Source organism: Astatotilapia calliptera, chromosome 6 (assembly GCF_964374335.1).
Source record: "Astatotilapia calliptera chromosome 6, fAstCal68.1, whole genome shotgun sequence".
NCBI classification, from domain to species: Eukaryota; Metazoa; Chordata; class Actinopteri; order Cichliformes; family Cichlidae; genus Astatotilapia; species Astatotilapia calliptera.
The window spans coordinates 23,036,120-23,049,757 of record NC_137427.1 but is presented as its reverse complement, the minus strand read 5'-3'; the positions used below and the strand labels follow the sequence as shown (position 1 = coordinate 23,049,757).

The following is a 13,638-nucleotide window of genomic DNA, read 5'->3' as shown; positions in this document are numbered from 1 at the left end:
CAGGTCCTGGTTTATGGAAACCGCTCGCTATTGTTCTCTCTCTCTCTCTCTCTCTCTCTCTCTCTCTCTCTCTCCGACTGTCGTCACCTCCAACGTTTTCAGGGGTTTCTAAACAACCAAATATCACATGTTGCCATATAATCTTTTGATTGGTTGACAGGATAAAAGTCAGCAGCTTGTTGCTATTTAATTGTGCTGTAGCAAAAGGGTTTAATCAGGTGTGTCCTTAAATATTGCCTAATTGTGTTTCCTCTTATATTAAGATGAGGATGTTTACTAAGAATTATAATTTCCCAACAGTTACGCAAATGAGATTAAATCATCTCTTGCAACTGTGTATAAAAAGCTCCACTGTCAGTACAGCATTACCACAATCATCCACATCTCTGAGACAGTCTGCTGAAGTTGTGAAGACCTGACGGTAACATTTCTCATCAATCCTTTATTGCTTCTGTGTTTTCAATGTAATGTTGGTGGAATGGTGATTTGGCTGATGGTTTTGACCACATCTCATCAAAATTATTGTTAACAGGTGAATCACTGAAACCATGATCAAGGTTGTGTTTCTGCTTGGATGCCTGCTGAGCCTTGCTCTGGCAAATCCTGTAAGTGTAATATGACTGAAGACTAAATTAATGTTTTAATATAAAATGTATAACTATATCTTGTACTGTGTGTGGAATCGTGTCACCAGAGACTGTATCAGTGTTCCTGTACTGTTATATCCAAACAACACATTTGCATGTATTTTTTGTTTTTTTTAAACAGATTGACTCAGCACACGAGCGTGATGCACGTTCTTCATCTAGGGAGGGGGTGAGTGTCATGTTTGTCTTTCTATGTTTGAACATTAGACACACTGGACTCTCCAATATTATCATATCCAAAGAAAGCCATTCAACAGAGAATGCATTATCCCATGTAATAATATTTATTACTTATTTTCTTGCAGACTACTGGGACTAACACAAGTTATCTTACCCTGATAACAGCTCTTCTACAGAATCCAACACTTCTGCAGAATCCAACGCTCCTTGCAGCGATTCTTGCCGCTATACGATAAGCTGCTCCTTCACCAACAGCTATTACTGTTACAAAGAATGAATTGAAAATGAACCAACAATGAATAAAAACCCATGTTGAACGGCATCGTTGTTTTTCATAATTTATTCACACAGATTATTGAAAATCTCCACTTATTTTTGAATGACTTGGTCCTATAGAGAGTTTAAAAAAGCTTGCACGATTCATAGGTCAGTGTTGTGGCTTAACAGAAAAACAAAAATCTTTTGAAATTCTGACTTATTTTCAGAAAGCAGACCATTTTCAATGCAAAATGTCTTACTCTCTACTCTTGCTCAGCTGATTAATGCGCCACGGTGCAAAAACACATTGAAAAAGGGGTGGCTGGAGCTTAGGAGGTAGCACAGATCATCTACTGATTAGGAAGGTTAGTGGTTGAATCCCTGGCTTCCCCAGTCTGCATGCACAATACTTGTCTCAAGTTAGTAACCCCAAGTTACTCTGATGCATCCATTGGAGTATGAACGTGTGTGAATGTTAGCTAGGAAAGTTAATATGGGTGAATGTGGCATGTTGTATAAAGCAGGGAGAGTAGAAATGCACTATATAAGAATCAGTCCACTTATCAAAGCAATACAGCAGCTATTAAAGACAAAACTGAAGATAAAGAGAACCAAAGAGAAGCAGCAACCGAAGGCTCTGTAGTAAATGCCAAGAAGAACATCTGAAGGGAGGAGACACAGTATTTGTGATGTTCATGGTGTATAGACTTAAGTATTTCAGTCAAAGCATAAAAAAAATGATGTTTGTATATAAAATGATGTCAGGTTATCCAATTAGTACTGAGCTGCTCAAAATTGGGCACTAAAGATAAAAATGTTTGTAATACTTAAACAGTTGATGTCATATTTTTGTAAAGACCCACCCACATTAAAGGTGAACGTCTGCAATTCTGCAATAGTATCTCAATTGTTTGATTTAAAATTCCCTGTGATTGTGTACAGAGAAAAAATGGCAGAATCTGTGTACAAAAACTTGTGCCTAACCATACAATACAATGGTGTTTGTGAAAAACAAACAAACAAAAAAAATACATTTTGAGTTTAACTGATTTTCACTGATGAACTTTATTTGGCAGCTACTAAACACAACAGTGATCAGAAAGTCAAAAGTCAAGATTCAATTTAGAAAAGAGAAAAAGTAAAGCAAAACAAGCAACATTGTCCTGGCGTCATAAATGCAATGCTGGCTTAAAACCACTCTTTGATTTTTTAGTTTCCTTTATGATTTCAGGGAGTTATAATGGATGCAGCTGTTGTAGTAGTTGTAGCAAGTGCTTGTAGGAAGGCAGAGAGAAGCTGCTGCAGGGAGATGTTGTTTGTTGGTCATCTCTAGAGAGAAAAATATCCATTTTACAGAACATTTTACAGAAAGTGATGTTCAATAAGATGAATAGATAAGTTGAGAAAAAGTTAAGATACAATAAGATGAACTAAAACGACAGATTCATCCAAGCAAATAAAAATTATCCTTCACAATCCGTGCACAAAAAATACTGAGAGTAAAAATGTTATTTGTACAGCTGCAGCAGACTGTCTCTGTCACAGCTGCAGAGGCAGATGTGTGGGATTTTAGAAGAATGGGGACCCAAATGCAGACATGGATGCGGGAGAATGTTTTGAACAGAAAGCGAGCCTTTATTTATGGATGATCAATACTGCAAACAGGTGGAACAGAGAAAACTAACAAAACGTTGGGTTACTTAACGTAATCCCTGGTTCTTTGATAACAGAGTGAGGTGTTTCACTATGGGAATCGCCTCGGCGTGACCAACTACGGAAGCTCCAATGACACCACGTCTGTCTATGACAGACCTGTCGAGCCGTGCTCAGGGCTCCGCCCCCTCGTACTAACACGGCCGACCAGCTCCTCCTAACTCATTCCAAGCAGATTTCTTTCCGTGCCTAAGCAAGGAGGGAAGTGTTGGTGAAACACCTCACTCTGTTATCAAAGAACCAGGGATTACGTTAAGTAACCCAACGTTCTTTTTCTAACTTCGCTCGGTGTTTCACTATGGGAGATATGGCCCACTCCCGGATTGCGCCAGCTCCCGAAGCTACTCTCCAGTGCTACTCCAGGATCTCAGGTCGAACCTGAGGCACCAGAATCCAGCACCGTCTGAGCCAGGGATGACTGTGCAACATCCAGCCGATAAAACCGGACAAACGTGTGCGGCGTAGCCCAGCTTGCTGCCGCACAAATATCCTGGACTGATACACCTCTGAACAACGCCCAGGATGTGGCCACACCCCTAGTGGAGTGTGCTCGGAGTCCCGGGGGGGCCTGCAAGCCCTTACAGCTATAAGCCAGAGCTAAGGCCTCTACAATCCAATGAGCTAGTCTCTGGCGTGATACGGGCCTGCCCTTGTGAGGGGAGGCCCAGGAAACAAACAGCTGATCCGACTTCCTGAATCCAGCTGTTCTGTCAACATAAGTCCCCAATGCCCGGACAGGGCACAAAGTGTTCAGCCTCTGCTCCCTCTCGGAAGAGAATGGAGGGGGGTGAAAAGCTAGGAGCTCTACTGTAGGGCACCTGTATGATGTTTCCAACACTTTAGGGACAAAGGCTGGGTTAGGCCTCAGGAGTGCTTTAGTGAGTCCCGGGGCCAACTGTAGACAAGAGGGGTGAATAGACAGAGCCTGTAATTCACTAACTCGCTTGGCTGTGGTTAGAGCCAACAGCAGAGAGGTTTTAAGAGAGAGAAACTTCAACCCCACTGCCCCAATAGGCTCAAAGGGGTGGTGGGAGAGGGCGTCTAAAACGACTGACAGATCCCATAAAGGGACCAGTGGTCTAGAAACTGGGAGCGTTCGACGCGCTCCTCTCATGAAGCGACCTACAAGGGGGTGCTGCCCAGCAGGTTTATCACCAAACCCCACGTGGCAGGCTGAAATAGCTGCTAAATAGACCTTTATAGTGGAAAAAGCTTTCCTTTTGTCCAGCAAGTCTTGAAGAAAACACAACAGCTCCACCACTGAACACTGAAAAGGGATAATCTGCTTTTCATGGCACCACTCTTCAAAAACACGCCATTTACTGCTGTAAATGGAACGGGTGGAGGAGGCTCTGGCATTCTGAATGGTTTCAATAACCTTCGGAGGCATGCCTGCTGCCTTCAAATTCCACCTTTCACGGGCCAGGCCCAGAGAGCAACCTGGTCTGGATGGGGATGGTATATCTCCCCCCGCGCCTGAGACAGAAGGTCCCTGCGGATGGGGAGTGGCCATGGCTCGTCCACCAGAAGCTGGATGATTTCTGCTATCCAGTGTTTGGATGGCCACCGTGGAGCTATTAAAATCAGAGACAGCCCCTGATCCCTCACTCTGATCAGTGTTGGGGAGATCAGGCTGAGGGGAGGGAAAGCATACAGCAGAGTTTTTGGCCAAGGATGGGCCAGCGCATCCACGCCCAGTGGCGCGTGTGCGTCTGACAGGGAGAAAAACAGGGGGCACTGTGTGTTTTCTCGCGAGGCGAAGAGATCTACGGCAGCCCGGCCGTATCTCTGCCAAATCTGCTCCACCACCTGTGGGTGAAGCCTCCATTCTCCGAACAGTGGATTTCCTCTGGACAGGAGGTCCGCCCCCCTGTTCAGAATTCCTGGCACGCGAGTTGCCCGAAGGGAGAGGAGCCGAGTGCTGCTCCACATAATTATTTCCCTGGCTAACCTGTGTAGCTGCCGGGAACGGGTGCCGCCCTGGCGGTTGATATAAGCAACTACAGTGGAGTTGTCTGTTTTCACTAAAACATGTTGACCCCGGAGATACGGCAGAAAATGCCGTAAGGCTAGGAGCACCGCGCGGAGCTCCAGCACATTTATGTGATTCAGAGTGAGTCTCTGTGACCAAACGCCATTCACTGCTCTGCCCATCATAGTTGCACCCCAACCTGACAGGGATGCATCTGTGGTCAGCGTCACCCTGGATGATACTGCCCCGAGCGGTACCCCCGCCGCGAGAGCTGTCGGGCTCCTCCAGGGCCGGAGAGCCGCAATACACGGCTGCGTTATTTTTACACCACGACTGAGATGTCGGCGAGGGCACAGCTGCAGAGAAGCGACCCACCGCTGAAAATCTCTCATCATAAGCAGCCCCAAGTGTACCACCGATATCACCGAGGCCATGAGGCCGAGGAGGCGGAGACAGAGTCGGAACCGCACGACTTTCCCCAGCTGAAAACGGGAAAGACAGTGAGTGAAGGATGCGATCCTCCGCTCTGAAAGTGCGATACGATAAGAGATGGAGTCTATTCTGAGCCCCAGATACTCTGTAAACTGTGCGGGTTCCAAGTGGCTCTTTTCCAGGTTGATAGTGAACCCAAGCTCCGTGAGGTGATTCACCACCACCTCGGAGTCTTTGATCGCCTGCTCGCGCGATCGTGAGCATATTAGATAATCGTCTATGTAAGAAAATATTCTGATGCCGCTGTTCCTTAACGGAGACAGCGCTGCCTCCACACATTTGCTGAACACCCTCGGAGCTAAGGATAGCCCGAATGGGATAGTTTGAAACTCGTACGCTACGCTCTGATAAGCGAACCTGAGATATTTCCTGTGTGGAGGATAAATGGCGATGTGAAAATATGCGTCTGATAGGTCGATTGTAACAAACCAATCGCCTGTGTGAATTGAGCGACAAAGCGTCTTGTGTGTGAGCATTCTGAACGTGTACTTTCTCAAATGCTTGTTTAACACACGCAGATCCAGAATAGGACGGAGCGACGTTCCGTCCTTTTTCGGGATGAGGAAATAGCGGGAGTAAAAGCCCTGCTGAGCTTCTTCGCTCGGAACCGCTCCGATCGCCTGTTTGTGTAACAGGGAGGATATTTCCTCCTCCAGCACATTCGCTGAATCGCGACTGGCCACAGAAGCTAACACTCCGCCGAATCTCGGTGGTTTTGCCGCAAACTGTAGTCTGTAACCATGGGAAATGGTTGACAAGACCCAGGGATGAACTGCGCATGCGCGCCATCGCTCCAGCCGCTCTGCGAGCGGGCCTCTGAAGAAGCGGTAGCGTGACGTCACCCCTGTCTCCTGGAAGGAGTTGGGGCTCTCCCCCTCGGGAAGAGCGTGAGCTCCCCCCGCTGGGAACAAAGACAAATTGCAGTGATTTTCTTTTGTTTTTATTTTGAAACTGGGGGGACATTCTGCCCTTGGCAAACTGCCTGGCTGCAGAAATGCACGTTTTATTTCTTTTGTTACCCCCAAACCACAGTGAAGTGTCTGGTGACTCTGGGCAGTGCTTGGTGACACAGACAGAGTGTTTAGAAGTGTTTGGTGACACTGCGCCATTTGTCCACAAGTCTGTCCTCCCTGAACTGGAGGAGGAGACTGAGAGGGTGCTCCTGGTGAACTGGAAACTTCCGGAGACCCTGAACTTTGGAGTGATTTGGTTACCCCTTCTAACACCTTCCTTCTCTTTGGGGAAGAAAAGAGGGGTGACACAGAATGCTGCAGGTGTGCTAGGCTGACCGCTTCTTTTTTTCCCTCTCCGGGGTGTGACGGCTTGTTCTTTGCAGCAACTGCTGCAAAGGAATGCTTGCCCCAAGGTCTTCGGTTCTCTACCTTGGCCTGGTGGGCACCCTGCTGGCCTCCTGCTCCTCTCTGCATTCTGACCCCACTCTGTCTCCCTCTCGCAGCTGCTGCTGTTGCTGCAAAGCCAGCTCTTGGCACCTGCTGGGGCTGAGAGTTAGGTTTTCTGGGTAAGCAGAGATTGAATGCTTCACCCTCCTGCTTTCTGCGGGTGCTTGTTTCTCTCATTCTCTCCAGGGCTGGGCCAAAGAGACCCTTGGTTGGGTCATAGGCTGCATCCATGACCTCAGCCTTCTGAGCATCACCCAGGCCTGACAGGTTTAGCCACAAGGCTCTCTCACCCGAGACTGCAAGGCCCATAACGCGACCACACCCTTGGACTGCTCCCCTGGAGGAGCGAAGAATGAGATCATTAACCACGCAGATTTCATCCCAGAGGGCTGGGTTCGGGGAACCCGAGTCAAGCTGACGGCCCATGTCTTCCAGAATTTCTGCCTGATATGCTGATAGCAGTGTGACTGCATTAAGCGAGCACACTGACTGTGCAGCATATTTGTATGTCCTTTGATAAATAGATGCCGTGAGGCGATCTATCTTGTTGGGCAAAGAAATGCTAGAAGAAGCTGAGATTGCCCTGCGGTTAGGGTGAAGGTGATACGCCACTGAAGGCTCCACTGCTGGGGGTTCAGTCAGCCCCAGTTCACCCATCCCCTGGATCTCAAGCTTAGAGCAGCCCTTGGTCGGAAGCTTGCTTTTAAAAGGGCTTGACCAATAGCGACTCATTTCTTTCATGCAGGCTGGGACTGCTGGCAGAAGCTGCTTTGATGGCGGCAAGGCTGGTGGGAGCCTCTTGCCGTCATACAAGTCACGTTCTGCCCCTTCGGCATCCTGGGCGGCTGGCCATGGGATGCCTAGCTTGGCAGCAGCCCGTTTACAGACCTCGTACAAATTGCTGTCCACCAGGGGTGCAACTTCAGCCCCACTGGGGGGACATTTCCTCCCCAGCCTGGACTGCTGGGGAGGAAAGGTAGAGTCATCCTCCTGTTCCTCATCCATGTCCTCCAGGTCGAGGAGGTCGGAGTCGGCATCGCCCTCCGCGTCCTCGCCACCCGGCTCGCCCACGTTTTGATCGAGGAGGTCCTCGAACGATGGGGGCATGAGCGGGGACTCTTCTTCCATCATGTCCGCCCAGCTTGTGGAGGCTCGCGGATGACGGATATCGCTCGTAGCAGTAGCAGCCGACAGGCAGGGGTCCTGACTGTTCGTTACTGCTACTCTCAGCCTCCTTTCCAGGACTTTCTCTGGCATCAAAGCACAGTGTGGGCATCCCTGAGTGTCCGCCAGTGAAGCCTGAGCATGCTTGGCACCCATACAGACGATGCACATTGGATGAGGGTCCCTGCCCGAGATGGTGGCACCGCATGATGCGGGGCACGGGCGGGATGCAGCCTCTTTAGCCTTCGGCTCCGACTTTTTGGCGGGAGTAGGAGCCGTAGACATGGTTAGCGGAAAGGGGTGAGACTAGGCTACACCAGGCTCGTCTCGACACGTTAGCCCGTAAGTAGCTAGGACTAGCAGCGGGTGTTAAATCCGATCTAGTCGCGGCGGGAGTCAGCTCGTCGTGACACGTTGGCTGCACTCCGCTAGCCAATATCGTTAGCAACTTAATGCTAACCGAACCCTACGTCGACCAACAAGCTAATGCTAGTGAGACGCTAATGTGGTTCGTGGCCTGCTAACAAGTTAATGCTAGCCGGACACTGAACGAACAGCTCGCCGTAACGCGTTAGCCCGAGTCACACAACGTCGGCTACCTCGCTAACTAAAACCAGGAACCGCTGGGACAGCTCGCCTGACGCGGTTGCTGTTCCACAGTGCAACTCTAAGTACACTTCTTTCGAAGGACTTACTCAGCACGATCCAAACTGGAACCGGAAAAACTGCGTTCGGCGACGTACTCCTACACGGGACGCCTGAGAACTGTTAAGCAGCTAATCAAGTTAGCCTGGATGCGCTGAGGGAGCTCAAAGTAGTTTCTCACGGGAAGAAAGCAAGAATGAGTTAGGAGGAGCTGGTCGGCCGTGTTAGTACGAGGGGGCGGAGCCCTGAGCACGGCTCGACAGGTCTGTCATAGACAGACGTGGTGTCATTGGAGCTTCCGTAGTTGGTCACGCCGAGGCGATTCCCATAGTGAAACACCGAGCGAAGTTAGAAAAAGAACCTAAACTAGGGAAAACTAACCATAAACATATAACCTGAGGATTGACCAGAACCAGGGGATGAGGAACCAGGAAACACAGGAAAGCTGATGGAGAGAACGCTGAGGCAATACAGGGACGTCATGCAGAGGTAACACAGGAGGGAGACATGGCTCAACCTTATGAACATGACGAGACAGGGAGGAAGGAAAACTGAATACAATGACATAAGACACGGACCTTCAAAGTAAAACAGGAAACATAGCGACTGAACACAAGATAGTAAACTTAACAAAGAGACCGGGGAGACAGAGAACATAGGAACGTGAAACGTGGGATGGGAGGGCACCGAGTAGACAACACAGGACACAGGGAAGCCAAATACCAAAACCTAAGAACTAGAACTCAAGAAATACTACTGAACTAGGGAGCTAGAAATACTAGGACAGAAACCAAAACACTAACAGTGAAAACCATGAATAACAAATAATCAAGAAACACAAATTAAAGAGATACAGAACACTGGGTCACCAACTCAGGACTGTGACAGTCTCAGAGAGAAGGAGGTTGTTGTAGTGAGATTCTGAATGTTCAGTGCAGGAAGCATCCAAACAGAAATGCCTTCAGCATGGTTTCAGTTATTATACCTGTTGATAAAAAACAAACAAACAAAGACATTAAAGACAATAAGATAGCAAAATGACAAATACATCAATTAAAAAACAAAACAATTATCTTTCACAATCCTTACACAAGAAATGCTGAGAGTAAAGATTTAATTACCTTAAGTTGTAAGGCTGCAGCAGACTGTCTCAGAGAGAAGGAGGTTGTTGTAGTGGTGTTCGGGATGTTCTGGATGAAATAATACAGGTCAACAGATTTGTCCAATACTTCAATGTGAACATTAATCTTTATATCTGTCACGGTCCTGGGTCATTTGACCCAGCATTTTCAGTTTGTTGTATTTTGGTATTTATCTGTGATATTATTTATGTTCTGATTGTTTAGTTATCGTGTTTTGAATATTATAATTCTATGTTTCAGTTTATTCTGGTTTAGGGTTTGTTCTTAGGGTTTGTGTTTTGTGCCTTCGTGTTTAGTGTAGCTTTAGTTCAGTGTCACGCCGTCGTCTTTCTGAACTGTTTCCTGTTTTACTTTGAAGGTCCATGTCTTACGTCATTGTATTTAGTTTTGCTTCCCCCTCGTCTCATCACCCTCATCAGGTCCAGCTGTGTTTCCCACATGTGTGTAATCGCCCTGTGTTCTTCAGTGTGTATTTAAGTTGTGTCTACTTGTGTGCTGTTTGCTGGTCCGTCTGTGTATCTACTGTGTGTTTGCCCTGCTGTCAACCTTCATGTGCCTTCGCCCACCTTCCTCCATGTTCTGCTCTGCTGTTTTGTAGTTTAGTTTCTCCCAGTGTAGTTTATCTTTAGTTCCGTTTTGCCATTTTCTCCTTGTGTTTTATGTTGCAATAAACCTCGTTCGCATCTCAGCGAATGCCTGCTCTTGGGTCCTCATTTATGCCTCCACACGGCTCACCCCGTTTTCCGTGACAATATCAGTGTTTGCCAGCCACTGGAGAAATGATTAGGTGTGCCCTGGAAGATCATCTGGTTCCACCTGATTAGTACTCTAAGCAATGGGCATGAGTAACAGGCAGAACAATTACTTTCTCTTCCACTAGAGGGCAGTAATTAAATAGGTTGCCAACTCCCAGTAAAACAGAAGGACAGGAAGAAGAAATTACATAATAGTCATGCTGTGAGACCACGCAGGGCGTAATAGCAATAGATGAATATTTGAAAAGAAAAAGTAGTCAATCTGATCTGGGTTCTGGAGAAAATTCTGACCAAGATGAAGGCCATAACATGACTAGTGGTCAGAACGAGGCAAAAAAGGTATACTGGGGACCAGTGTTGGTCAAGTTACTTGAAAAAAGTAATCAGTAACTAATTACTGATTACTTCCCCAAAAAAGTAATCCCGTTACTTTACTGATTACTTATTTTCAAAAGTAATTAATTACTTAGTTACTTAGTTCCTTTTTAAAAACACGATTTACAACCTGAAGAGGCGATAAAGCGATAGATCTTTCAGCCCAATTCTACTTTTTCTGCATAATCCATCATACAAAATGTAATCAAATGGAAAAGTCTATTTTTTTTACTTGTTTTATTAGTTTTAATCTTTAAACTTTATGCATCAAGCAAAAATTTAATTATCTGCAACATTCTCTGACTTGAATAAATTAGTTTAACATTTAAACCTATTTTCTGCACATTCCAGCACATAAAATAAAATATTTTTTGTGTTTACACTCAGTCTTTCAAATAGATGCAAGTAAAACACAGCAGAAAATAAATAAAGTCAAAGACTCAGCGGTCCTTTTGCTCTATTTTCACCTGTAAAGCAGGAGTGGCATAGGCAGAGGTTTACCCTGGTGCAGGTGTGCTGCGGTCAGTTGAAGAATCCGCAAGTTTCTCTGTGAATTTCCCATTACGTCGTTGCGCACTCGGTGCTTGCTTGGAAGTTTAGGGGTTTTTTTCGCTGTAAAAAGAAGTTTTCTTCCCACGCACAACGGACGCTAATGTTTTTGTCACTTTTTATGGAATCAAACTCAAAGTAAGGTCAGTACTTCCACGTTTTAAACGCTGCATGCTCATACTCTCTCCCACAATCGATATATGATCCATTGTTGATCTGCACACAGCTGTTGTCACTAAAGGCGCACTGGCTTACGTCACTGTCGTGAGACATTCTCGCAAAAAATCACGGTTTTAGTAACGCAGTAACGCAGCGTTCCTACGGGAAAGTAATGGTAATCTAATTACCGTTTTTGCAATAGTAATCCCTTACTTTACTCGTTACTTGAAAATATGCTTTTTGCAACATTTTGTTTGGTTGTGTGCTGTGTGATTTTTCTAATGTGAAATATTGGCCATGGCTCCAAAAGTTTGAGAAACACTTCTTCATATAACTAGAAAGTAATGCATATTACCACTGTAGGTGTCCACCCTATAGTGTCTACAAACTGGTAAACAGATGGAAATACCTCGCTATTATTACAAATCAGGAGATTTCGCAGCTTAAGCAGTTGACAAACAACACCCAGTTTTTTCTTAATGACTTGCTGTTATAGAACAAAGGTACATTAACTTTATTTAATAGATAAGAAGACAAAAATCAATTAAAGAACATCAAGAGCAAGTCCTGGTTTATGGAAACCGCTCGCTATTGTTCTCTCTCTCTCTCTCTCTCTCTCTCTCTCTCTCTCTCTCTCTCTCCGACTGTCGTCACCTCCAACGTTTTCAGGGGTTTCTAAACAACCAAATATCACATGTTGCCATATAATCTTTTGATTGGTTGACAGGATAAAAGTCAGCAGCTTGTTGCTATTTAATTGTGCTGTAGCAAAAGGGTTTAATCAGGTGTGTCCTTAAATATTGCCTAATTGTGTTTCCTCTTATATTAAGATGAGGATGTTTACTAAGAATTATAATTTCCCAACAGTTACACAAATGAGATTAAATCATCTCTTGCAACTGTGTATAAAAAGCTCCACTGTCAGTACAGCATTACCACAATCATCCACATCTCTGAGACAGTCTGCTGAAGTTGTGAAGACCTGACGGTAACATTTCTCATCAATCCTTTATTGCTTCTGTGTTTTCAATGTAATGTTGGTGGAATGGTGATTTGGCTGATGGTTTTGACCACATCTCATCAAAATTATTGTTAACAGGTGAATCACTGAAACCATGATCAAGGTTGTGTTTCTGCTTGGATGCCTGCTGAGCCTTGCTCTGGCAAATCCTGTAAGTGTAATATGACTGAAGACTAAATTAATGTTTTAATATATAATGTATAACTATATCTTGTACTGTGTGTGGAATCGTGTCACCAGAGACTGTATCAGTGTTCCTGTACTGTTATATCCAAACAACACATTTGCATGTATTTTTTGTTTTTTTTAAACAGATTGACTCAGCACACGAGCGTGATGCACGTTCTTCATCTAGGGAGGGGGTGAGTGTCATGTTTGTCTTTCTATGTTTGAACATTAGACACACTGGACTCTCCAATATTATCATATCCAAAGAAAGCCATTCAACAGAGAATGCATTATCCCATGTAATAATATTTATTACTTATTTTCTTGCAGACTACTGGGACTAACACAAGTTATCTTACCCTGATAACAGCTCTTCTACAGAATCCAACACTTCTGCAGAATCCAGCGCTCCTTGCAGCGATTCTTGCCGCTATACGATAAGCTGCTCCTTCACCAACAGCTATTACTGTTACAAAGAATGAATTGAAAATGAACCAACAATGAATAAAAACCCATGTTGAACGGCATCATTGTTTTTCATAATTTATTCACACAGATTATTGAAAATCTCCACTTATTTTTGAATGACTTGGTCTTATAGAGAGTTTAAAAAAGCTTGCACGATTCATAGGTCAGTGTTGTGGCTTAACAGAAAAACAAAAATCTTTTGAAATTCTGACTTATTTTCAGAAAGCAGACCATTTTCAATGCAAAATGTCTTACTCTCTACTCTTGCTCAGCTGATTAATGCGCCACGGTGCAAAAACACATTGAAAAAGGGGTGGCTGGAGCTTAGGAGGTAGCACAGATCATCTACTGATTAGGAAGGTTAGTGGTTGAATCCCTGGCTTCCCCAGTCTGCATGCACAATACTTGTCTCAAGTTAGTAACCCCAAGTTACTCTGATGCATCCATTGGAGTATGAACGTGTGTGAATGTTAGCTAGGAAAGTTAATATGGGTGAATGTGGCATGTTGTATAAAGCAGGGAGAGTAGAA

General features: G+C 45.3%; 1 protein-coding gene and 2 long non-coding RNA genes across 3 annotated transcripts; 2 read left to right on the top strand and 1 right to left on the bottom strand.

Moving 5' to 3' along the window:
* Positions 1-297: 297 nt before the first annotated feature.
* LOC145429307 (uncharacterized) lies at positions 298-1,149 on the top strand. The gene is made up of 4 exons (XR_013909543.1): positions 298-421; positions 533-605; positions 769-816; positions 953-1,149. It is a non-coding gene; the product is annotated as an uncharacterized LOC145429307 (long non-coding RNA).
* Positions 1,150-1,791: 642 nt separating this feature from the next.
* LOC145429163 (uncharacterized) lies at positions 1,792-8,111 on the bottom strand. Its single transcript, XM_080302217.1, has one exon. The coding sequence runs from the start codon at positions 8,109-8,111 to the stop codon at positions 4,200-4,202; it is 3,912 nt and encodes a 1,303-aa protein (XP_080158343.1). The 3' UTR covers positions 1,792-4,199.
* Positions 8,112-12,341: 4,230 nt separating this feature from the next.
* Positions 12,342-13,167, top strand: LOC113023409 (uncharacterized). Its single transcript, XR_003272574.2, has 4 exons — positions 12,342-12,439; positions 12,551-12,623; positions 12,787-12,834; positions 12,971-13,167. It is a non-coding gene; the product is annotated as an uncharacterized LOC113023409 (long non-coding RNA).
* The last annotated feature ends 471 nt before the right edge of the window (positions 13,168-13,638 follow it).